At 44.6% G+C, this 27,214-nt stretch overlaps 1 protein-coding gene across 3 annotated transcripts in view; it reads left to right on the forward strand.

Annotated features, from left to right (window-relative positions):
* ADAMTS3 (ADAM metallopeptidase with thrombospondin type 1 motif 3) overlaps window positions 1-27,214 on the forward strand; it is a 375,923-nt gene that overhangs the window by 224,665 nt on the left and 124,044 nt on the right. For all 3 annotated transcript variants that reach the window (XM_063920099.1, XM_063920100.1, XM_063920101.1), the window contains 6 exons: window positions 6,295-6,378; window positions 7,534-7,690; window positions 12,760-12,865; window positions 14,328-14,471; window positions 15,142-15,274; window positions 15,410-15,523. In XM_063920099.1, coding sequence (XP_063776169.1) covers window positions 6,295-6,378; window positions 7,534-7,690; window positions 12,760-12,865; window positions 14,328-14,471; window positions 15,142-15,274; window positions 15,410-15,523 — 738 coding nt within the window. The remainder of the gene's footprint in view (window positions 1-6,294; window positions 6,379-7,533; window positions 7,691-12,759; window positions 12,866-14,327; window positions 14,472-15,141; window positions 15,275-15,409; window positions 15,524-27,214) is intronic.

The raw sequence follows: 27,214 nt of genomic DNA on the forward strand, positions 1-27,214 counted from the left end.
CTTGACTTCAGATGCTACAGCAGAATTATCCTGACATCGATGAGGAGGGGTATTAGAGTTCTCCGCAGAAGCTGTGGACTCAGAGCTTGAAGACGAGGAAACAGAATCAGAGACATACTGAAGTCTAATTTTAGAACTAGGTGGTGGAAGTCATCCTTTACTGGGACAAACTGACAAGAGTTCTTTACTCGGACCATTGCATGGAACCGGTTTGAGTCCAGATGAGCTTGAACAGACTGAAACTGGAGAAGTCTTGGGATGGACAAGTAGGACCGGATTGGATCCGAGGATATTTGAATTGGCTGGAACCAAAGGAAACTGACCAGGCTGGTCCTGGAATATGGCAGGACCGTCTGGAACCGGGACAGACTGACCAGGCTGTACCTGTAGTATAGTTGTACCAGCTGGAACCGGGATGGACTGACCAGGCTGGACCTAGAGTATTGCTGGACGGGCTGTAACTGGGATGGACTAACCAGGCGTATTGGAGTATTGCTGGGCCGGCTGGAACTGGGGGAGACTGAACCGGACATATGGACGAGACCAGATTGAATCTGGACAAACTTGAACCGGCAGAGTCTTCGGATTGACAGATAGGACCGGATTAGATCCGAAGATGCTTGAATCGGCTGAAACCGAAGGAGTCTGATCCGGACAAACGGATGAGACTGGATTGGGTCCAGAAAAGCTTGAACCAGCTGGAACCGGAGGAGACTGAACCGGACATATGGACAAGACCAGATTGAGACCGGACGAACTTGAACCAGCTGGGACCGAAGGAATCCCTGGAACCACGGACAGAACCGGATTGAGCCCAGATAAATTAGAATTGGTTGGGACTGAAGGAGGCAGATTCTGGCTTAAACCGGAGTGAGTAGAATCCAAGTGTTCAGATGGCCCATCCTGGACCTGAACCATGCTGGATGCTAACATGGTGGCGCTCTCTGAAGATGGCAAACAAGAGTTCATAACTACATCTGTAGCACAAAGATTTCCAACTGGGAACTTGGCTCTGGATACTTCCCTTGGGGCTGAATCTTTGGTGACCCCTCCTGGGGTTGACGAATCAGACACCTATCTCAGGGTTGTTATTTCCAGCACCCCTCCTGGAGTTGACAGATCAGACGCTCCTTTTTGAGAAGTAGACTCATATGCCACTACTAGAGCTTGAACACTGGATACCCCTCCTGGAGTCAGCAAAGTAAATGCCTCCTCAGAGGCTGCAGAGTCTAACGCCCTTTCTGGCACTGAAAGTTCGGATGCCCCTCCTTGGGCTGCAGAAACAGATGCTTCTCCTTGGGCTGCAGAAACAGACGCCCCTCCTTGGGCTGCAGAAACAGACGCCCCTCCTTGGGCTGCAGAAACAGACGCCCCTCCTTGGGCTGCAGAAACAGACGCCCCTCCTTGGGCGCAGCTCGTTAACTCTCACCTTCCAGGCTGAGAACTCAGCGCTCTGGGAACTGGTGGTACAGGCAAGCTGCTTAACCCAGTGAGCAGAAAAGATGCAGGATCCAGGACACATGGCTGGGGTAAGTCACCAAACATGAGAAATACAGTCAGGTTCATGACATGGTAAATGTACTCTGCACTTGTAGTTGCCTCTGAGATCACTATGATAGTATTGTGCTTTAGTGAATACATTCTCATAATTACCGCTGTTAATTGAAATGCATATTGAATAAATAGTCAGTTGCATATTGTAATTAACATCACATGCATTTGTAACCACCCTTGCATACTTTGCTCTGAGTCTCCATGTTTTACTTTTGTATCCATCTGTCACTGAGCCTTAATCTCTAAAATCCTTTAATAAACTGTTGTTTCAAAGTAAAATGAAAAAGCCACAGTAATAAAGAGAGAATGAATGCTACACAAGCAGCTAGATAGTAAACCTTGCACAACCAATCAAAAAATCTGCAGTCAGAAGAGGATGAAGTCATTGGGTTGACATTAACAATGTTGACAGTTTATGACGTCAATAATGTTAAAATATCAACAGGCAGCATGTCGACATTGTCCGAATGCTGAGATTAGATTTACAATAGGCTGTGGGACAGGAGGTGTAGGGCTAGGCACTTGGGGATGGTTAGAGTCAGGCTACGAGGGGGTGGTTAGTGATGGTACTAGAGGGAGAGTTAGGGGTGGGGATTAGGGTTAGAGGTATATTTTGAGTTTAATTCATTGTGAGAGAACTGTATTTGCCAGGATTGTATTGCACATATGCGATCATTGGTAAATGGGCCCTATACCCGCACATATCGTCATCATTGTTCACCCAGCGTATTGTTTGTTTAGGGGAATATTTTGGATTTAAGAACAATTGTATATTGTCTTCCTGTGCAGGCTAGTTACCAGCCCCTAACTATGCTCCGTTAGAATTGGCACTCTATACAGTGCACAAAATGACATCCAGCAACGGGTAGTGTGCTGTGTGTACAGTGCCTTAAAAGAAACATAGTGGTCAGCGAACTTCTTTTTAATTTTTAGATGAGCATAATTAAGAAAGTTACTTACTTTCATGTCTATTGCACAAACTAGTTTACATTATATTGTAAAATTACCAGGCTTTATCTTAACATTTTTGTACGCAGTTCCCAAAGTGGGTTGTTATCACTAATAAGACTCTTAATTCATTTTAAACAAATATTTATTCAAGTATTAAATAATTGAAGTCAAATAATGCTAATACGAAGAAAGGGATGTCTGTTTAAAGCAGCATCCAACAATTCTGGGTCAACATGAAGTGCCCCTATTTATGGTCCAAATAAACATACTGGGGAGAACGTTGATAATAGTTATAAACATTGCCTCTAGGGCACATACACAAAAGCAATGCTTACATTTTTGATACTAAATATAAAGTATTTGGTGTCTGCAATTCCTGAGAATATTTTCCAAACTATTTATCCACGTGCAGATCTAGTTTCAGAATATATGATTTACACACTAAGGGGTGAATTTAAGTAACACCGTTGATTTTAATGGGGTTGAAAAAGAGGGGTAGCTTTGAGCTTTAATGCCTAGGGATATTCAGTTAGAGCCATTTTTTCTTGCCTGTTAAGTTAAACAGTTTTTGGATGCATAGAATCCTGGATAAGTTCTCAGACCTATGAAGTAATGTGATTGTGGAACCCGAAAACAGGTAAGTTATTGGGGATTTCTTTTTGGGTCTGCTCAGACCCAAAAAGAAATCCCTCTTGAGTGCAGCATGTGGGCTGCCTTTAAGGGTAATTGAATAGTCCAGGGGGATCAATTAGTCCGCAGTGATTTACCATGGCTAATTGAATTCCCTCTTAAATCATAAAGTAGTAATTACCCAATTTGTTTTTTTACTTGGAACTTGTCAGTGAAGTATCGTTCTAATGCACAAAAAGAGTTGGTCCCCAAATAGATCCTCATTTAGAGCATACTGTACTGGATTACTGTAGGGATCTCTTGTCCAGAATATACCAGAATGGAAGCACACATGGCAAGTGCCTTTGGCATGGTGATGTGACAGTACATGATGCCACAATCATCCCTTGTCATTACTTATCTAGGGAAATAAATGTTATTTGGAACTGTAGCTACTGCCTCTAAATTTGGAAGTCTGCCGGACATTCTGAGATTGTAGGCAAATATGATTTTTAGTTGAGAACAAATTCAACTAAAATGTGCACTTTTGCACCTTACAAAACATACAAGGACACAGATGCATATACTGCATGAAGGGAATATAAAGCCTCTTTATAGAGATGTGTCCTCATATACAATTACCGCAATCATGCTAAATGGCCCTTCTCAGCACACCAGGTCCTGTGTGACTCGGCTTGCATTGAGTGTCTTTTTCACTCGAGTGTGCATCTTTGTAGCAATGCGATTTGACAAAACCACTTCACGAGTCTACACTAATTTAATATGCAATACTTGTACACCTGTGTGCAAGTGAGTCTGTATTGCAGGGCTACAATGCAGCAGCAGCGGCTTTCTCGCACACCAAGTTCCGTTGGGCTTCATCTCTGACTGTGTGTATATACATTATTTAAAACTACACGGTTGAGTCACGTTATTATGACAACCGCCTACATTTCACATTGGCAGCGCATAACCCTTGAAGTAGGGCTGTCGTGCACAGGCTAGGTGGGTATATAAGGTGTGTGATAGGCCGTCTGCACACATATCACTTGGTGCTGTCATGGGTAAAAGGGGCGATTTATCCAATTTGCAAAAAGGGATGATTATTGGCTTTTGGGCCAAGGGTGGTAGCATTTCTGAACTAGCGCAGTTTGTGAACTGTTTGCATGCTGCGTTGGTGAAGGTGTATCGTGACTGGACAAATGACACCATTATGAATAACTGACGTGGGAACTGCGGAGCACCACGTGTCATTAATGTGAGAGGTGAACGTCGGCTATGAAAGTGGGTGAGGGCCGACCGACACGCTACAGTGGAGCAGCTTACCATCAAAACGAACCTGGGGGCTACCAGACGTGTGTCTAAAATGACAGTTCACTGAATGTCTAGCTGCTGTCCGTGCTGCACAGGGCGGTTACTCTGGCTGTTAGCTTGTTTTGATAATAATGAGGCTCGACCATGTATATCCTGCGTGGTTACAGTCACAACCCTGCGTCTCTAGTACAGATCAAGTTGCATTTCACTGTGTCTGCAATACAAATAAGATGCAAATTTAAAGAAAAAGTTGCTATGCTAACATCCTTGGCGCGGCTCACTTGCGCCAGGCGTCTCACGCTGTTTGGTGTTTTGAGGCTAGGTGTGTGAGGACCTGTACTTGTAGTACACATATATTGGGAAAATTAATTTAAGTTTAGAATTTAACTAGGATGCCTCCAATCCAACTCTAAATTTGTCACTGTGGGCCTGATTCACTACCGTCTGCGTTGCAAATGTGAAAATGCACGCAGTGAGCAATTATCTCGGCATACCACACATGCACTGAAAACGCATTGCACGCGGGTGTAAGGCAAAATGCGATCGCATTGCGTATGCAGCCTAATTGTAAAGAGAACACATTTTGATTGACAGGAAGTGACCGTTAGTGGGTGGTAACATGGCATTTGTGGGGAGTGGTTGGGAAAATGCAGGCATGTCATGGCATGTATCTGACGTCGTCTGAAAACGCTGCAGTCAAAAACATGGCGCCCGCTGCAACTGCATTCTCATTGATTTAAGGTATGCTGGAGTCAGCCGCAACTGTGGATGGTGCTCATTTTTTGCGTATGCATTGCAACTCTGCTAATTAATACGCAGATCTGCAAATGCATCGGTGGGTGTCTTTTATCCTTTTTGCATGGCTCTTCACATGCAAATTTTAGGAATAGCAGATTTGTGAACATCACTATCTCAGCCTCAATAGTGATCCATAGTGAATTAGACCCTGTATTATCCACTCCACTCCTGCACAACAAAATTATTTTGCCAATGTGTTAATATTCACTTAAGTCTTACTTCACCTCTAATTGTATTATATAGTTATATTACCATCATATGTTTTACGTATTCTGGGGGTAATTCCAAGTTGATCGCAGCAGGATTTTTGTTAGCAGTTGGGCAAAACCATGTGCACTGCAGGGGAGGTAGATATAACATGTGCAGAAAGAGTTAGACTTGGGTGGGTTATTTTATATCTGTGTAGGGTAAATACTGGCTGCTTTATTTTTACACTGCAAATTAGATTGCAGATTGAATACACCACACCCAAATCTAACTCTCTCTGCACATGTTAAATCTGCCTCCCCTGCAGTGCACATGGTTTTGCCCACCTGCTAACAAAAATCCTGCTGCGATCAACTTGGAATTACCCCCTCTAGCTGTTAAAATGTGTCAAGAAATGAAACCTCATTCCATCATTGTGCCCTATGGTTTCCTATATGAAATCACAGAGTGATATCCTCAACCATCTGGTTTAAAAGTTTTCTTCTGTTTCAGCCAGTGCAGTAACACTTATTTTACTGAAATATTTTAACATAGTTTTATTTTCACAAATTCAGACTTGCAACAAGGTATGTCTGCAATTGTTCCCTTGCATTTGGAATTGGAAAGATTCACTGAATGAATTTTATGAACTTAAAAACCACCCTAGCAAAAGCATACTTGGTTTACTATTTCAGAGTAAAGGGCAATTAGTTCAGCTACATCTGTGTCCTCTTCTTCCATTAGATTTCATAATGGCAAAATTATATACAGTACTTATCTGTCAGCTCTGCAATATAATGATCAATAACTTGTTCCATCATGTCTGATTGTGAAATAAATAAGAATAAACACTGCAATATAATATTTCTGTCTCATACACAGGTGAATGAAATTTACCATGATGACTCAATTGGTGCCCACATCAATGTAGTTCTAGTTCGCATGATAATGTTGGGCTATGCAAAGGTAAGACTGACTAATAACTATATTCTCCATATACTCTAACGAGATATAAAGAGCAATGGGCCTTATTCAGAGCTGATCGCAATGCTTGCGATCACTCTGAAGGGTGTATATGTGCCTCCTGTGCATGCATGCATATCAGCCGCAATGTGCATGCGCAGGCTATCATGATGCGATCACATATCAGAAGGATGCAATTGCGTCATGATCGACAGGAAACAGGCATCCGGAGGTGGTGACGCGGCGTTGGGGGCAGGAAACGGAGGCGTGTCATGGGCGTGTTCGGGGCCGGCCGATGACATTACCTGCGTTTCCTGCGATAGGAAACATGGTAGCAGGACCCCTGCCAACCCAAACATGCTGCATAGGCAGGGGTCAACCTCTATTCGATGCGATTGCATCACGGGGCGGTGCTACACATACTGGGGTGTCTTGCCCTGTGCTGGCCGGCCGCCAGCATGTGAGTAGTATGGTCGCAGATTTTGCGGCAATAGCAAAATCTGCAACCATCTTTGAATAACCCTTTATGTTCATGAACAATTGCTTGTGTGTTTTTATGGAAGCCACTTATGAAATAAATAATTGTAATGTACTTTACTTGTATAGTGCATAACTTAGCAACTGTAAGATATATGATATAATCATCACAACTAGATGTGATTTGCTGACACAGATTTTTGTTTAAAATAGATAATTTCACAAGTAATTGGTCATTCTTACATTAAATTTGGATCTACGGAGTTGTAAACACAAGTTATGGTTGTTCCAAAAGCACGAGTGTAACATTTTATTCCTTTTGTCACTATTTTTTTTTTTACTTGTTTAAGATGCTGCCAGGTCTTTATGTAGGTTATATGCTAATTCCAATTTTTATTTTTTTTCAAAAGCAAGACAATATTGTTAACATATTGATACTGTATAACCAACACTAACCACTGTGCCAGCACAGAGGTACAGTGGTTGCTATTGCTGCCTCACAGAGTTTCAGTCATGGGTTTGATCCTGACCAGGGACCTTGATTTTGTTTGTTTATGTGGGATCCACCAAGTGCTCCGATATCCTCCCACAGACCAGAAACAAAGTGCTTGGTCAATTGGCTGCTGACAATAATGGATCCCTGTGTGTTTTAAACAAAAATATTATTTTCATTTTTCTCAGTCTATCAGTTTAATTGAAAGGGGTAACCCATCGAGAAGCCTTGACAATGTGTGTCGCTGGGCATACCAGCAGCAGAAAGCCGATCCCAACCACACTGAACACCATGATCATGCAATTTTTTTGACAAGACAAGATTTTGGACCTGCTGGAATGCAAGGTAAAGTAATGATATTCTAGTAATACTAGACAGAAATCATACTTGGAATAAATACAGTGTCAGACTGGGGCATGAAGGGCCCACCGGGAAAATGCAGTGGTAGGGGCCCATGTCTAGAGGCTTGGCAAACTATTAGTGTATGGACTGGGCCTCTTGATAAATAAATATAGTAAATACTGCTAGTGGATACATGATAATGCACCAGATTAATAACAGCAATGTACTGTAGTGAATACACCATAGTCCTGTGCAGTATAATGTAACCTATGTATAGTGTATAATTCAAGTGCTCAGTCTGGAACCTGATCCTTAGAGGAGGGGGTGGCCCCCCACGCAGTGGGGTCTACCGGAGGTTTCCCCTGTACCCCTGTGGGCCAGTCCGACCCTGAATAAATATCAATACTGTTATTACAATATCAGCAGCTTTATGTAAAATGCCGTTTTTCTTAAAATTTTTCTCTGAGCATACTTTCATTAAATTGTATACATTTCACTAAAAAGTGGAATATTCTGTGTACTGTAAATTATATATATATATATATATATATATATATATAGGATAATATACTCCCTGATTTAAATTAAAAGGGTATTAGAAGCATAATACAGTACAGAGATTCCCAAACGCGGTCCTCAAGGCACCCCAACAGTCCAAGATTTAGGTGCTACTTATGTCACCTGTAGCCAAGCATGGATACATTTAAAACCTTGACCATTGGGGTGCCTTGAGGACCGCGTTTGGGAACCTTTGATACAGTACATCTTGTATATATTGTGGCTTTGTGTATATTCTCCTAGCGGGAGGTGAAGTCACAATGTCACGACTCACTCAGTAAAAGCTATGATGTCAGTTCACTAATATTATTTACAGTATGTTATAAAACTGTAAATGCAGGAGTTATGAGTATATTGTAATTACACAGTTTTCTCTGACGTCCTAAGTGGATGCTGGGGACTCCGTAAGGACCATGGGGAATAGCGGCTCCACAGGAGACAGGGCACAAAAGTAAAAGCTTTAGGATCAGGTGGTGTGCACTGGCTCCTCCCCCTATGACCCTCCTCCAAGCCTCAGTTAGGTTTTTGTGCCCGGCCGAGAAGCGTTACCGTCTCCAGATACGGCCGCCCTCAAGGAGCCAGCTGATAGGAGGCTGGAAAATATCCTAAAAAGTATATACACACATACTGGTGTTATACTGCGACCAGCGATCGCCTCAGCCTGGATGTGCAGCGCTGGGGTGGCTTGGTCGGATTCCCTGACTGAAAATATTGATACCCTTGACAGGGACAGTATTTTATTGACTATAGAGCATTTAAAGGATGCATTTCTATATATGCGAGATGCACAGAGGGATATTTGCACTCTGGCATCAAGAGTAAGTGCGATGTCCATATCTGCCAGAAGATGTTTATGGACACGACAGTGGTCAGGTGATGCAGATTCCAAACGGCACATGGAAGTATTGCCGTATAAAGGGGAGGAGTTATTTGGGGTCGGTCCATCGGACCTGGTGGCCACGGCAACAGCTGGAAAATCCACCTTTTTTACCCCAAGTCACATCTCAGCAAAAGGGAAGAAGACTGCAGCAGGCAGCCCCTTCCTAGGAACAGAAGCCCTCCACCGCTTCTGTCAAGTCCTCAGCATGACGCTGGGGCCGTACAAGCGGACTCAGGTGCGGTGGGGGGTCGTCTCAAGAGTTTCAGCGCGCAGTGGGCTCACTCGCAAGTGGACCCCTGGATCCTACAAGTAGTATCCCAGGGGTACAGATTGGAAATTCGAGACGTCTCCCCCTCGCAGGTTCCTGAAGTCTGCTTTACCAACGTCTCCCTCCGACAGGGAGGGGCAGTATTGGAAACAATTCACAAGCTGTATTCCCAGCAGGTGATAATCAAAATACCCCTCCTACAACAAGGAAAGGGGTATTATTCCACACTATTTGTGGTACTGAAGCCAGACGGCTCGGTGAGACCTATTCTAAATCTGAAATCTTTGAACACTTACATACAAAGGTTCAAATCAAGATGGAGTCACTCAGAGCAGTGATAGCGAACCAGGAAGAAGGGGACTATATGGTGTCCCTGGACATCAAGGATGCTTACCTCCATGTCCCAATTTGCCCTTCTCACCAAGGGTACCTCAGGTTCGTGGTACAGAACTGTCACTATCAGTTTCAGATGCTGCCGTTTGGATTGTCCACGGCACCCCGGGTCTTTACCAAGGTAATGGCCGAAATGATGATTCTTCTTCAAAGAAAAGGCGTCTTAATTATCCCTTACTTGGACGATCTCCTGATAAGGGCAAGGTCCAGAGAACAGTTGGAGGTCGGAGTAGCACTATCTAAAGTAGTTCTACGACAGCACGGGTGGATTCTAAATATTCCAAAATCGCAGCTGATTCCGACGACACGTCTGCTGTTCCTAGGGATGATTCTGGACACAGTCCAGAAAAAGGTGTTTCTCCCGGAGGAGAAAGCCAGGGAGTTATCCGAGCTAGTCAGAAACCTCCTAAAACCAGGCCAAGTGTCAGTGCATCAATGCACAAGAGTCCTGGGAAAAATGGTGGCTTCTTACGAAGCGATTCCATTCGGCAGATTTCACGCAAGAATTTTTCAGTGGGATCTGCTGGACGAATGGTCCGGATCGCATCTTCAGATGCATCAGCGGATAATCCTGTCTCCAAGGACAAGGGTGTCTCTTCTGTGGTGGCTGCAGAGTGCTCATCTACTAGAGGGCAGCACATTCGGCATTCAGGACTGGGTTCTGGTGACCACGGATGCCAGCCTGAGAGGCTGGGGAGCAGTCACACAGGGAAGAAATTTCCAAGGAGTGTGGTCAAGTCTGGAGACTTCTCTCCACATAAATATACTGGAGCTAAGGGCAATTTACAATGCTCTGAGCCTAGGAAGACCTCTGCTTCAAAGTCAACCGGTGCTGATCCAGTCGGACAACATCACGGCAGTCGCCCACGTAAACAGACAGGGCGGCACAAGAAGCAGGAGGGCAATGGCAGCAAGGATTCTTCGCTGGGCGAAAAATCATGTGATAACACTGTCAGCGGTGTTCATTCCGGGAGTGGACAACTGGGAAGCAGACTTCCTCAGCAGGAACGACCTCCACCCGGGAGAGTGGGGACTTCATCTGGAAGTCTTCTACATGATTGTGAACCGTTGGGAAAGACCAAAGGTGGACATGATGGCGTCCCGTATGAACAAAAAACTGGACAGGTATTGCGCCAGGTCAAGAGACCCTCAGGCAATAGCTGGGACGCTCTGGTAACACCGTGGGTGTACCAGTCGGTGTATGTGTTCCCTCCTCTGCCTCTCATACCCAAGGTACTGAGAATTATAAGACGGAGAGGAGTAAGAACTATACTCGTGGCTCCGGATTGGCCAAGAAGGACTTGGTACCCGGAACTTCAAGAGATACTAAGAAGGGACTTGCTTCAGCAAGGATCATGTCTGTTCCAAGATTTACCGCGGCTGCGTTTGACGGCATGGCGGTTGAACGCCGGATCCTAAGGGAAAAAGGCATTCCGGAAGAGGTCATCCCTACCCTGAGCCAGGAAGGAGGTGACCGCACAACATTATCACCGCATTTGGCGAAAATATGTTGCATGGTGTGAGGCCAGGAAGGCCCCCACGGAGGAATTTCAACTCGGTCGATTCCTGCATTTCCTACAAACAGGAGTGTCTATGGGCCTCAAATTGGGGTCCATTAAGGTTCAAATTTCGGCCCTGTCGATTTTCTTCCAGAAAGAATTGGCTTCAGTTCCTGAAGTCCAGAAGTTTGTCAAGGGAGTACTGCATATACAACCCCCTTTTGTGCCTCCAGTGGCACTGTGGGATCTCAACGTAGTTCTGGGATTCCTCAAATCACATTGGTTTAAACCGCTCAAATCTGTGGATTTGAAATATCTCACATGGAAAGTGACCATGCTGTTGGCCCTGGCCTCGGCCAGGCGAGTGTCAGAATTGGCGGCTTTGTCTCACAAAAGCCCATATCTGATTGTCCATTCGGACAGGGCAGAGCTGCGGACTCGTCCCCAGTTTCTCCCTAAGGTGGTGTCAGCGTTTCACCTGAACCAGCTTATTGTGGTACCTGCGGCTACTAGGGACTTGGAGGACTCCAAGTTGCTAGATGTTGTCAGGGCCCTGAAAATATAGATTTCCAGGACGGCTGGAGTCAGGAAAACTGACTTGCTGTTATCCTGTATGCACCCAACAAACTGGGTGCTCTTGCTTCTAAGCAGACGATTGCTAGTTGGATGTGTAGTACAATTCAGCTTGCACATTCTGTGGCAGGCCTGCCACAGCCAAAATATGTAAATGCCCATTCCACAAGGAAGGTGGGCTCATCCTGGGCGGCTGCCCGAGGGGTCTCGGCTTTACAACTTTGCCGAGCTGCTACTTGGTCAGGGGCAAACACGTTTGAAAAATTCTACAAATTTAATACCCTCGCTGAGGAGGACCTGGAGTTCTCTCATTCGGTGCTGCAGAGTCATCCGCACTCTCCCGCCCGTTTGGGAGCTTTGGTATAATCCCCATGGTCCTTACGGAGTCCCCAGCATCCACTTAGGACGTCAGAGAAAATAAGAATTTACTTACCGATAATTCTATTTCTCGTAGTCCGTAGTGGATGCTGGGCGCCCATCCCAAGTGCGGATTGTCTGCAATACTTGTACATAGTTATTGTTACAAAAATCAGGTTATTATTGTTGTGAGCCATCTTTTCAGAGGCTCCGCTGTTATCATGCTGTTAACTGGGTTCAGATCACAGGTTGTACAGTGTGATTGGTGTGGCTGGTATGAGTCTTACCCGGGATTCAAAATCCTTCCTTATTGTGTACGCTCGTCCGGGCACAGTATCCTAACTGAGGCTTGGAGGAGGGTCATAGGGGGAGGAGCCAGTGCACACCACCTGATCCTAAAGCTTTTACTTTTGTGCCCTGTCTCCTGCGGAGCCGCTATTCCCCATGGTCCTTACGGAGTCCCCAGCATCCACTACGGACTACGAGAAATAGAATTATCAGTAAGTAAATTCTTATTTTTACTGTCACTTATGTGTTGTTACAGGATATGCACCAGTGACTGGGATGTGCCATCCTGTAAGAAGCTGTACACTAAACCACGAGGATGGCTTTTCATCTGCCTTTGTGGTCGCTCATGAAACTGGCCATGTGTAAGTGGAACTGTAGATTAAATCATTTGCAACAACAGATAGAAATGAAAATCATTTTTTGGCAGAAACTATAAATATCTGAAAGCAGAAGTCGTCTAACTCCCAGTAATCTCTAGTGCTAATTGAAACTTTTGCTTGCACATCTGTAATGCAGAGTTATACAGAATGGGTGGAGAAGTTGCTCATAGCAACTAATTTGATTCTAGGTATCATTTTATAAAATGTACTAGATAAATGATAGCTAAAAATTGACTGGTTACTATGGGCAACTTCTCTTCTAGTCCTGCTTAGAAGATTTGATGTAACTCCTCTATGATCTCTCTTGAAGTAATTTACAATGGGCATTACAAGAACAGTTGTGTGCTTGTATGTTACAAGATTGCAATTGCTTTGCTGAAAACACATGTGTGTTCATGCTGACAATGTACACAAACAAGATGTGTGGCATACAATTGCTGTGTGGTTCATTAGTTCATGTACTGTAAACACAAGCTATGGAGGCTAATGCACTGAGGTCGGTATTCAATTAGCTTTGGCATTTTACCCGAGCTAATTGATTTGCCGGGGGCTATTCAATTAGCCCCGATACATGGCACTTATCGGGGATTGTGCTTCAGATGCCTAAGTACGTTATAATCCCAGATAAGGAGCCCTAAGAGCCGCAGTAACACATGGGTTCAGAAATGTATCCTGGATTAGGTGTGTTATCGCATGAAAATGGACTTTAATTGGATAGCCTGATAATGACCATCAATCACCCCTTTTTTGGGGGTGGGGGGGGGGGGGGAATAATCAGGGCTAATTGAATATCGGCCTTACTGCCTTAGAAATTGTCAAAGAGTTCTAGACTCCCAACTGTATATGGGAAGAAGAGAATAATGCAAACGTTTTTATTTAAAAATGAGTGTCATTTGTATAGTGTGACTTTGTAGAAGCGAAGTGTTGTGCTTTGCGTAGTTGGTGTTGTCATGTCCCCTTGCAAAATACTAGTTTTTATCTTCTAGCCAATTCCATGCGCTTTGTTTTCTCCCTCCCCCGAGGAAAGCCATACTGTACTTTGGAGGTTTATATGTGAGAGAATATGTTGGCTAAATTCACAAATTAATATTTCCCTACTTGTGGGGATATGGCATGTAGGGGATGCTTGTGGAGTGTGTTTGATTAGTAGTGTGTTCTCTAGGACTATACACACTTATATAAAATAATCCATTACATTTGTTCTGTGTATATACAGTATGTAGTTACAGATTCATTCTCTGAATTAGGGTCTCTAAAATTGATGCCCCTCAGATCACAGACGTTTACCACATTCTTTCAGAGGCCATATATTGTATCTGTCGCATGACCTGATGTGTCATTGCCCCACTATCCGCCACTTGTATTAGTGTCAGTATAAGGAAATATCAATGACAGTTGTGCAAGATTGTGTACATGATATCACCATGTGTATTTCTTCATTCAGCCTAGGAATGGAGCACGATGGCCAAGGTAACAGGTGTGGAGATGAAACAAGTATGGGCAGTGTCATGGCCCCGTTGGTACAGGCAGCGTTCCATCGTTACCACTGGTCTCGGTGCAGTGGTCAGGAGCTAAAGAGGCACATACAGTAAGAATCTGCATTCCTCTGTGGGACTTAATCATTAATATTTCATTATTTTTACACCTGATGTTTTCTCATGAGGGGCCACAACAAATGTTTCCTAAGTGGAAATGGTAATAGAGATACTATCGTAAAAAAAAAAAAGTTGCTGTGTTCTTTTTGGTAATCAATTTTAACAATTTAACAATTTTAACACTAGTAAAACTAGTAAAAACATGTCAACAGATTTGTAAACGAAGCCCATATCTGGGATGCTGCATGCAGATGTATTAAAGCTGGAGAAGTAAAAAAGCAGTGATAAGTGGAAGATGTTGTCGCGCCAGCCAATCAGCTCCTAACTGTCATTTTTCAAACCTGTAATGATTGGCTGGTGCGTTATCACCTTCCACTTATAACTGCTTTATAACTTCTCCAGCCTTAATACATCTGCCCCAATGTTCTTTATTGACCCACCCGTCACCACCACATGCACATGCAGTGGCGGTTGACAGTCAGTGTAACTGGTAAAGCAATGCCAGTTGGTATCCAGCTTTAAGTCAAACTTAATATATTATAAAATGCTATAAATTGTTTTTATAATTATCAAAGTAATAATTGTATGAATCTATTATGGGCAGATGAATATACCACAGTCAAATTTAACCTGTAAAATAATTCTTTGTTTCATTACATTCAGTCTGTATGATTGCCTCCTGGATGACCCATTTGAACATGACTGGCCTAAACTCCCAGACCTCCCAGGAATTAACTATTCGATGGATGAACAGTGTCGATTCGATTTTGGTGTCGGCTACAAAATGTGCACAGCTGTATGAACCTTTCACTTTTTCTATTTGATAGTTGTACCTGTTTTCTATATGTATTTCCCCTCCCTGCTTTATCTGTCTGTGTGTGCTGCAGTCTAGCTATAAACAGATAATTTATTCTATTTCCCCTTATTTCAGTTCCGGACATTTGACCCTTGCAAACAATTGTGGTGCAGCCATCCTGATAACCCATACTTCTGTAAGACCAAGAAGGGTCCTCCTCTTGATGGGACAGAATGTGCTCCTGGAAAAGTGAGTTAAAGGATAACTCCACATTTACATAAACACTCTCAAACAAATGCACCTTGTGACAATGACCATTGAGCATTGTCTCAAACAGTTTACGGGACCTATGAACTAAGCCTTGAAGAGAGATAAAGTGGAGAGAGATAAAGTACCAGCCAATCAATTTCTAACTGCCATGTTACAGCTATGCTTGAAAAATGACAATTAGGAGCTGATTGGCTGATACGCAGAGAAAAGAAGACCAGACACACACTACTGATGATGTGCTAACAAGGGATCCGGACACTAGGACTTTGGTGGTGACTCTGGTAATAAAAGCATTTTGCTCTTTGGACTGAGTGTAGGTATAACAGAAGACTTGTGAAAGTCCCAGATGAGTGACTTGGAAGCGGGGCCTAGCAGAGTCCAGGATGCACACAGGAACTAGTGCAGAGGGACAGTGCAGCAAAAGAGTCAATCTTAGTGTAAACAGGGAGAGAACAGCACTTAGAGAATATAGCCAGAGTGTTGGCATTTGTAGATACAGCAGGAGAACTCATATACCAGGACCCCAGATCCAGTACTTAGAAGAACATCAGGACTATTGTCAATTCGGGGTTAAACAGGATAACTGATGCAGCAGGAAGTTGAGTACTAGTGTGCAGCAGGTGAACTGATGTTGCAGAAATCTGAGCACTTAGAAATATAGCAGGTGTACTTGATGTTGCAGGAACCCACATCCAGCACTTAGAGAGAGTAGCTGGAGAGCTGGTAATTGTGGGTTTAACAGGAAAAATGAAACTTGCAGATTCAGCAGGATCTAGAGTCATGGTGAACCTCTACTAGGAAGTGAGTGGTTTGTAGCAATGAAGAAGTGACAGAGTTGTGTTTAAATAGGGTGCTGTCAGAGACAATAGGCTGAGCTGGTCATGTGAGCATGGCTTGTTAGGAGTGGTAGGACTGAGAGATCACATGACAGAATGCAATATGGCTGTGCCCATGCATCCAGATTGTTTGTTTACATATGATAATGCAGTGCTCAGGCATTTTGCAGACTGCCAGGGGACTTATGGATCTCACTGACCATGGTAAGTGAGGCTAAGACACTGACGTGTGACAATGCTGCATTTTATAGCAGGGATGGGTCTAGGATGATGCAATTCAGTGCACATTGTGTCATCCAACCCCCCCCCCCCCCCCCCCCCGGCTGCCCATTTCATTCGAAAGTAGGCGGCCTCGGAAGACTGACCAACTCTGTCGGGATGCCGGGAGAGACCCCGCACTCTCTAGACTCTCCAGGAAATTCTGGGAGAGTTGGCATGTGTGCATGTCACCCTACAGTTCTTTAACCATACACTGGTGACATAGAGAAGCTGATACTGAGTCAGTTGTAAATCGCAATGCGGACAGATTGACCAGATTATGCGCAATTATGCGATTATGCGCAATGTGCAGACAGAGATGGCTCTTTTGCACCCAGCATGGCACTGGTGTAAGTCTTGATACTAATGATGGCAGCTGCAGACATAAGAACAGCGTGCAGGTTAGACTTCCACATTAATTTGCACAGATGTTTAGTATACACATTTGGATTCTCACATTCTCACATTGCATAATGTAGTAAACAGGGGTCTGCATATTCCATTCATCTGCTTGTTCTCCTGACCAATGTACAAATCTATAAACTGCTCTTGCACGTAAAGATTGAAGCTGTGACACATGATATTACATTCAGTATGTTACCATTTCAAAATGTTGCAACTAAGATATTTTCTGTTGAGTTTTGAGTTTCCCTCTACAATATAAACTCTAAAGTAAACCTATGTACTCCAAGCAACTACAAATGAGCCTATCAAATTCAGTTGAGCTTTAAGATGGATTATTGCTGTCTTGGGGTGACACACCTAGAGTGTAACCTGTATAATATGGATTAGTAGGTCTTTGACTAAACCTGTTCTGCATTAGAGCTGTCTTAAGGGATACATACATTGGTGGAGCAGTGGCGGATTTAAAGGGGGGCGATTGTAGCGAACACCCCCCCTAGCAGAGTCCGTCCTTGTGTGGCAAGCAGTGGATGGAGGGGAAGCTGTGTCCCCGGCGGGACGCGGCGGCGGTAGACATCGCTGGGATTGGGTGTCTGATTCCAGCACTGGTGGTGCTGCACGGTGCAGCGGTGGACAGCACTGGGGCAGTGTGTCTGTCCCCAGCGCCTGTCAGGATACACCGGTGTGCAGCGGTGCGGCAGTGGCACTGTTTGCTTGGTGCCGGTCCCGCAGCCAATTAGAAGCGCCGGTGACGGGATTCAAAGGTTGGCGCCCTCCGTCAGCCAATCACAGCTCGTGGAGCGGCAGCCAATAACAAGCGGCCACGGCGAGCCAATCGGCGCTCTCCGCATCATAGGCCCCACCCCCCATCTGACATCAGACTCCGTGCAGAAGCCAAAGAAGCAGACGGTGTGGAAGAAAGAAAAAGGGAGTGTGGCACAATTTACTTAATTTAATATATATTTTTTACATTTCTTAGGCGCTTTTGACCTAGTGTTGCCACAAAAAAAAAATTCTGGTATTCTAGGGCGTCTAGATACTCTACTCAGCAACTTAAATCTTTAAATATGTTTTTGTGTTTCAAAACTATATATGTAAGATATGATTTTAAATGAAAATGGTCTATTTAGTTCTATTCTGTTGGATCAGGAAATGCACATTTTGTAATTAGCAATATGTATCTTTTGCTAAAACTTTCTCCCATAGGTCATTTGCATTTCTCTCTTGATGCTAGTTGCATCTGTATTATATGAGACAGAATGACCATGTATTCAGGTTGTGTGAAAAGAAAGACATCTATCACTGTGTTGAGATAATAAAAACATTAATTCTACCTGTAGAATTATATTTTCTCTATCGTCCTAGTGGATGCTGGGGTTCCTGAAAGGACCATGGGGAATAGCGGCTCCGCAGGAGACAGGGCACAAAAAGTAAAGCTTTAGGATCAGGTGGTGTGCACTGGCTCCTCCCCCTATGACCCTCCTCCAAGCCTCAGTTAGATTTTTGTGCCCGGCCGAGAAGGGTGCAATCTAGGTGGCTCTCCTAAAGAGCTGCTTAGAAAAGTTTAGCTTAGGTTTTTTATTTTACAGTGAGTCCTGCTGGCAACAGGATCACTGCAACGAGGGACTTAGGGGAGAAGAAGTGAACTCACCTGCGTGCAGGATGGATTGGCTTCTTTGGCTACTGGACATTAGCTCCAGAGGGACGATCACAGGTACAGCCTGGATGGTCACCGGAGCCTCGCCGCCGGCCCCCTTGCAGATGCTGAAACGAGAAGAGGTCCAGAATCGGCGGCAGAAGACTCCTCAGTCTTCTTAAGGTAGCGCACAGCACTGCAGCTGTGCGCCATTTCCTCTCAGCACACTTCACACGGCAGTCACTGAGGGTGCAGGGCGCTGGGAGGGGGGCGCCCTGGGAGGCAAATGAAAACCTTTTTTGGCTAAAAATACCTCACATATAGCCTCCGGGGGCTATATGGAGATATTTAACCCCTGCCAGAATCCATTAAAGAGCGGGAGACGAGCCCGCCGAAAAAGGGGCGGGGCCTATCTCCTCAGCACACAGCGCCATTTTCCCTCACAGAAAGGCTGGAGGGAAGGCTCCCAGGCTCTCCCCTGCACTGCACTACAGAAACAGGGTTAAAACAGAGAGGGGGGGCACTAATTTGGCGTTAGAAATATATAAAAGATGCTATAAGGGAAAACACTTATATAAGGTTGTCCCTATATAATTATAGCGTTTTTGGTGTGTGCTGGCAAACTCTCCCTCTGTCTCTCCAAAGGGCTAGTGGGTCCTGTCCTCTATCAGAGCATTCCCTGTGTGTGTGCTGTGTGTCGGTACGTGTGTGTCGACATGTATGAGGACGATGTTGGTGAGGAGGCGGAGCAATTGCCTGTAATGGTGATGTCACTCTCTAGGGAGTCGACACCGGAATGGATGGCTTATTTAGGGAATTACGTGATAATGTCAACACGCTGCAAGGTCGGTTGACGACATGAGACGGCCGACAAAAAATTAGTACCGGTCCAGACGTCTCAGAAACACCGTCAGGGGTTTTAAAACGCCCGTTTACTTTAGTCGGTCGACACAGACACAGACACGGACACTGAATCCAGTGTCGACGGTGAATAAACAAACGTATTCCTTATTAGGGCCACACGTTAAGGGCAATGAAGGAGGTGTTACATATTTCTGATACTACAAGTACCACAAAAGAGGGTATTATGTGCGATGTGAAAAAACTACCGTAGTTTTTCCTGAATCAGATAAATTAAATGAAGTGTGTGATGATGCGTGGGTTCCCCCCGATAGAAAATTATGGGCGGTATACCCTTTCCCGCCAGAAGTTAGGGCGCGTTGGGAAACACCCCTTAGGGTGGATAAGGCGCTCACACGCTTATCAAAACAAGTGGCGGTACCGTCTATAGATAGGGCCGTCCTAAAGGAGCCAGCTGACAGGAGGCTGGAAAATATCATAAAAAGTATATACACACATACTGGTGTTATACTGCGACCAGCGATCGCCTCAGCCTGGATGTGCAGAGCTGGGGTGGCTTGGTCGGATTCCCTGACTAAAAATATTGATACCCTTGACAGGGACAGTATTTTATTGACTATAGAGCATTTAAAGGATGCATTTTCTATATATGCGAGATGCACAGAGGGATATTTGCACTCTGGCATCAAGAGTAAGTGCGATGTCCATATCTGCCAGAAGATGTTTATGGACACGACAGTGGTCAGGTGATGCAGATTCCAAACGGCACAAAGGTGTATTGCCGTATAAAGGAAGAGGAGTTATTTGGGGTCGGTCCATCGGACCTGGTGGCCACGGCAACTGCTGGAAAATCCACCGTTTTTACCCTAAGTCACATCTCTGCAGAAAAAGACACCGTCTGTTCAGCCTCAGTCCTTTCGTCCCTATAAGAGTCATATCTGCCCAGGGATAGAGGAAAGGGAAGAAGACTGCAGCAGGCAGCCCATTCCCAGGAACAGAAGCGTTCCACCGCTTCTGCCAAGCTCTCAGCATGACGCTGGGACCGTACAGGACCCCTGGATCCTACATGTAGTATCCCAGGGGTACAGATTGGAATGTCGAGACGTTTCCCCTTCGCAGGCTCCTGAAGTCTGGTTTACCAAGGTCTCCCTCCGACAAGGAGGCAGTATGGGAAACAATTCACAAGCTGTATTCCCAGCAGGTGATAATCAAATTACCCCTCCTACAACAAGAAAAGGGGTATTATTCCACATTATATTGTGGTACTGAAGCCAGAAGGCTAGGTGAGACCTATTCTAAATCTAAAAAAATTTGAACACTTACAAAGGTTCAAATCAAGATGGAGTCACTCAGAGCAGTGATAACGAACCAGGAAGAAGGGGACTATATAGTGTCCCGAGACATCAGGGATGCTTACCTCCATGTCCAAAATTTGCCCTTCTCACTAAGGGTACCTCAGGTTCGTGGTACAGAACTGTCACTATCAGTTTCAGACGCTGCCGTTTGGATTGTCCACGGCACCCCGGGTCTTTACCAAGGTAATGGCCGAAATGATGATTCTTCTTCGAAGAAAAGGCGTCTTAATTATCCCTTACTTGGACGATCTCCTGATAAGGGCAAAGTCCAGGGAACAGTTGGAGGTCGGAGTAGCACTATCTCGTATACTGCTACAACAGCACGGGTGGATTCTAAATATTCCAAAATCGCAGCTGATCCCGACGACAAGTCTGCTGTGCCTAGGGATGATTCTGGACACAGTCCAGAAAAAGGTGTTTCTCCCGGAAGAGAAAGCCAGGGAGTTATCCGAGCTAGTCAGGAACCTCCTAAAATCAGTGCATCATTGCACAAGGGTCCTGGTAAAGATGGTGACTTCCTACGAAGCAATTCCATTCGGCAGATTTCACGCAAGAATTTTTCAGTGGGATCTGCTGGACAAATGGTCCGGATCGCATCTTCAGATGCATCAGCGGATAACCCTATATCCAAGGACAAGGGTGTCTCTCCTGTGGTGGTTACAGAGTGCTCATCTTCTAGAGGGCCGCAGATTCGGCATTCAGGATTGGATGCTGGTGACCACGGAGGCCAGCCCGAGAGGCTGGGGAGCAGTCACACAAGGAAAAAATTTCCAGGGAGTGTGATCAAGTCTGGAGACTTTTCTCCACATAAATATACTGGAGCTAAGGGTAAATTTATAATACTCTAAGCTTAGCAAGACCTCTGCTTCAAGGTCAGCCGGTATTGATCCAGTGGGAAAAACATCACGGCAGTCGCCCACGTAAATAGACAGGGCGGCACAAGAAGCAGGAGGGCAATGGCAAAAACTGCAAGGACTTTTCGCTGGGCGGAAAATCATGTGATAGCACTGTCAGCAGTGTTTCATTCCGGGAATGGAAACTGGGAAGCAGACTTCCTCAGCAGGCACGACCTCCACCCGGCAGAATGGAAACTTCATCGGGAAGTTTTCCACATGATTGTAAACCGTTGGGAAATACCAAAGGTGGACATGATGGCGTCCCGTCTGAACAAAAAACGGGACAGGTATTGCGCCAGGTTAAGAGACCCTCAGACAATAGCTGTGGACTTTCTGGTAACACCATGGATGTACCAGTCGGTGTATGTGTTCCATCCTCTGCTTCTCATACCTAAGGTACTGAGACTTATAAGACGTAGAGGAGTAAGAACTATACTCATGGCTCCGGATTGGCCAAGAAGGATTTGGTACCCGGAACTTCAAGAGATGCTCACAGAGGACTTGTGGCCTCTGCCGCTAAGAAGGGACTTGTTTCAGCAAGTACCATGTCTGTTCCAAGACTTACCGCAGCTGCGTTTGACGGCATGGCGGTGGAACGCCGGATCCTAAGGGAAAAAGGCATTCCGGAAGAGGTCATTCCTACCCTGGTCAAAGCCAGAAAGGAGGTGACCGCACAACATTATCACCACATGTGGCAAAAATATGTTGCGTGGTGTGAGGCCAGAAAGGCCCCACGAAGAAATTTCAACTCGGTCGATTCATGCATTTCCTGCAAACGGGAGTGTCTATGGGCCTCAAATTGGGGTCCATTAAGGTTCAAATTTCGGCCCTGTCGATTTTCTTCCAGAAAGAAGTGGCTTCAGTTCCTGAAGTCCAGAAGTTTGTCAAGGGAGTATTGCATATACAACCCCCTTTTGTGCCTCCAGTGGCACTGTGGGATCTCAACGTAGTTCTGGGATTCCTCAAATCACATTGGTTTAAAACCAGTCAAATCTGTGGATTTGAAGCATCTCACATGAAAAGTGACCATGCTCTTGGCCCTGGCCTGGACCAGGCGAGTGTCAAATTGGTGGGTTTTTTTTTTTCTCAAAAAAGCCCATATCTGGTTGTCCATTTGGACAGGGCAGAGCTGCGGACTCGTCCCCAGTTCTCTCCCTAAGGTGGTGTCAGTGTTTCACCTGAACCAGCTTATTTTGGTGCCTTGCGCCTACTAGGGACTTGGAGGACTCCAGGTTGCTAGATGTTGTCAGGGCCCTGTAAATATAGGTTCCAGGACGGCTGGAGTCAGGAAAACTGACTTGCTGTTATCCTGTATGCACCCAACAAACTGGGTGCTCTTGCTTCTAAGCAGACTATTGCTAGTTGGATGTGTAATACAATTCAGCTTGCACATTCTGTGGCAGGCCTGCCACAGCCAAAATATGTAAATGCCCATTCCACAAGGAAGGTGGGCTTATCTTGGGCGGCTGCCCGAGGGGTCTCGGCTTTACAACTTTGCCGAGCGGCTATTTAGTCAGGGGCAAACACGTTGGTAAAATCCTACAAATTTGATACCCTGGCTAAGGAGGACCTGGAGTTCTCTCATTCGGTGCTGCAGAGTCATCCGCACTCTCCCGCCCGTTTGGGAGCTTTGGTATTATCCCCATGGTCCTTTCAGGAACCCCAGCATCCACTAGGACGATAGAGAAAATAAGAATTTACTTACCGATAATTCTATTTCTCGGAGTCCGTAGTGGATGCTGGGCGCCCATCCCAAGTGCGGATTATCTGCAATACTTGTACATAGTTACAAAAATCGGGTTATTATTGTTGTGAGCCATCTTTTCAGAGGCTCCGCTGTTATCATACTGTTAACTGGGTTCAGATCACAGGTTGTACAGTGTGATTGGTGTGGCTGGTATGAGTCTTACCCGGGATTCAAAATCCTTCCTTATTGTGTACGCTCGTCCGGGCACAGTATCCTAACTGAGGCTTGGAGGAGGGTCATAGGGGGAGGAGCCAGTGCACACCACCTGATCCTAAAGCTTTACTTTTTGTGCCCTGTCTCCTGCGGAGCCGCTATTCCCCATGGTCCTTTCAGGAACCCCAGCATCCACTACGGACTCCGAGAAATAGAATTATCGGTAAGTAAATTCTTATTATTGAAGTCATATAGAAAAATCCCTATTTATTATTTTGAAATGACAGGTACTGTTACTGTATATGAGGTAGATAGACAGGCCTAATTTTTATAAATCTATTTTGACACACTTGTGTAATTTCCCTAGCAAATGTCAAATGTTTTTAGCTATAGCTATTTTTAATAATGGGGAGCAGAAATACTGTACGTATAGATTTTTTATGAATATTTTATTTAGAATTTTCTCTTACTGGGCCAAGCCACTAAAATGTGATCACAAGCACTCCCTCCGGACCAAAAATAAGCATGCTTTTATTATAGCAGAGCAAATTAGACATGGTGCCTTCACATTCCAATGAGAATCTCTCAATGCATTTGACTCAGCTACTGGCAGTGTCATTCCACATAAGCAATCACTTTGCAGACACCATCCTAAAATAACAAACCTTTAACTGAGATGACATAATGCTAGTGGCATAGGGAGCACTTCTTACCTGCCAAGTGCAGACTCCTACTGCTTTATTGGGTGTTTCGCTTGCCAATATAGGATGCCGTTTTTATTGGTATTAACTATATGGATATTCATATTTTTACAAGGATTAATTATATGACATCTTACATTTTTATTACGAGTTTTACATGGATTCCCGTATTGGCTAAATGGAAGCTGGGAACTGTTTGGGTTATTATATTTGCAGACTTTCGTTCCTGCATCTCACACTTACATAGTACAATACATCTGTGCCTTATAATAGTAATGCACACCTGGTGGTATAAACAGGACTACAGTACAATGTGGTTTCTGGCGCTGTAAAACAATCTCAGTGGTATAACCACCACCTACTAAGCAGAGTCTGACCGTAGACCACACGTTTATAAAAGCACAGAAAGCAATCCAGGTTTTTTTGTCAAGCTTAATTAACAGCATCTTATATTTTGTAATCTAATATAATTTTTTATTTTTAAATTACATTTACTTTTTAAATGACTGAAGGTATAGCATAATTTACCTGTATAAATATGTTAAACTATACTATAATATCCTCAGGTATGTTAATAAATAATAGAAATTGTGCAATATGTAGTGTACAGTACCATATGTATAAATATGAATTTATTTGCCGCTAGGGAAGTCAATCCTTAGACCTTGGGATCCTGGACATTTTTGAGTTCCCATAAATACTCAGGATTATAGTCATTGAATCCTGGTAATTATGGAATTCAAAACACACTGGGCAAGGGGTAGTGGAATAGTACTTACTTCTTAGGCTCTCCCAGCTGCCCATAGAATAAATGGGGTTCCATGATGCAGTTGCTCTCAATTATAGGCATTTCTATAACGGTTGCAGTGTATGAGGTGCACACAGGCTCCTGGGTCTCCGTAGTCCCACGTCGGTGCTGCTGGTGTAGGAATAATCACTTGGAAAATGTTGCAGAGGCCATCTATCGGGTGATTCGTACATGCGCAGTACAGATTTGTCTCCGGAGACATGACGGATGCCATGTTTCCGGAGACCTCTGCATGCAGGGCTGCAGAGAGGAGGCCCCACATGGAGTCTGCACATGGGCCCCCTCCACTCTTAAAATGCCACTGCACTCAGTCACTGATAGGCCGGAAGCGCACTGTGTGGTGACATCATCACTGTGCGGCATGCTCCCAGTCAATCAGTGACTGAGAGCAGTCGCATCACAGATTACTCCTACTGTCTGGCGAACTTGGAGCTCTGCATTCTTGCTTTCCAAGGTGTCTGGTGTATTGAAGATGTTTGTGGATCATTGTACAGTCCAGATGCATTTTCCATCATCATTGATGCAGTCACGTTTAGCCCTTATAGTCGCGCCTAGTCCCAATCGCGTTTGCTGCAGGAGGAGGAGGCTGGGATCCGGGACTGTGATGGGGAGGGGATGGAGGGGCCTGCGTGAGCAGCGCTGGGCGGCGGTGGGTTGCGGTAAGTAGCCCATAGGCTTGTATAGGGTAGTTCCATAAAAAGCTGGCGATACCCTCCGCATCGAAAAGTAGTCAGCCGGGGGTTAGTACATTTGAAAATGCGGTAAAAAACAAAAAACAGGGTTTTTACCACATTTTTCTTTTAGTAAATCCCACCCTTATTATTTCATTTGTTCACTGGAAAAGCTGTCTTTGGATCTTAATTTAGCACCTAGACACTGCACCCATTCACCACTCTACCAAGCTAATTACTCTGTAACAGGCATGTCCAAACTGCGGCCCTCCAGCTGTTGTGAAACTACATATCCCAGCATGCCCTGACACAGTTTTGCTGTCAGAGAATGCTAAAGCTGTGTCAGGGCATGCTGGGATGTGTAGTTTCTCAACAGCTGGAGGGCCACAGTTTGGACATGCTTGCTCTATAACATCAATATATATATATATATATATATATATATATTAAACCTCCCCCCTATGGTGCATAAGCCTAACCCCCCTCCCCGCAGCCCAACCCTGACCCTCCCCCCTTGGTGCCTAAACCTAGCCTCCTCCTAGTGGTGCCTAACCCCCCTCCCCACAGCCTAATACTACCACCCCCGGCCCTAACCCTAAACGGACCCCTATACTTACAGTAGGAACTCTGGCGTTGAAATTCCAACAGCCAGTATCTTAACCAACCCATATATATATATATATATATATATATATATATACATACTTATATACATGCTGTATATATATTTAAGGGGCGTGCGGTGAGGTGAATGGCTCTGGAGACACTGGGGCACTGGCTACTACCAGAGCCAGATTTGCACACAATATATGAGCCAAAGAGTGTATATATATATATATATATATATATACAGTATATATACAACAATAGGAGAATCGGCGCCAGGGGGTCGTATCAACACCCAATTTTTTAACCCTTGAATGGTTAACAATGTTTAAAACAAAGTAATAACATGTTCCAACATATAAAATTTATTAAAAGACATAATAACTTCAAAATCAATATTGATACAGAGAAGGTGTGTTATTCCACACTTTAAGCTGTATGACTCTTACTAGGGTATTCAATTATCCGCAAATTCGCGGCAAATTTTTCGCCCGAAAATTTGCCGCGAAAACGCTGCGTTTTTCAATTTTTCGCAAATTCGCGGCAATTTTTTGCCCGAAAATTTTTTGCGGCAATCGGCCGAAAATTGCCGCGAAAACGCTCCATTTTTCGACCTATTCAATTCCGACCGGGTTTCACGTGAAAATTCTTGCAGTGAAAAGTGCAGGTGAAAATGGGGAAATCAGCCTGTACCCCAAAAAATGCTAAACTAACATAGGAAAACAGAAGAGAAGTGTGTT

This window comes from Pseudophryne corroboree, chromosome 1 (assembly GCF_028390025.1).
Source record: "Pseudophryne corroboree isolate aPseCor3 chromosome 1, aPseCor3.hap2, whole genome shotgun sequence".
NCBI lineage: Eukaryota > Metazoa > Chordata > Amphibia > Anura > Myobatrachidae > Pseudophryne > Pseudophryne corroboree.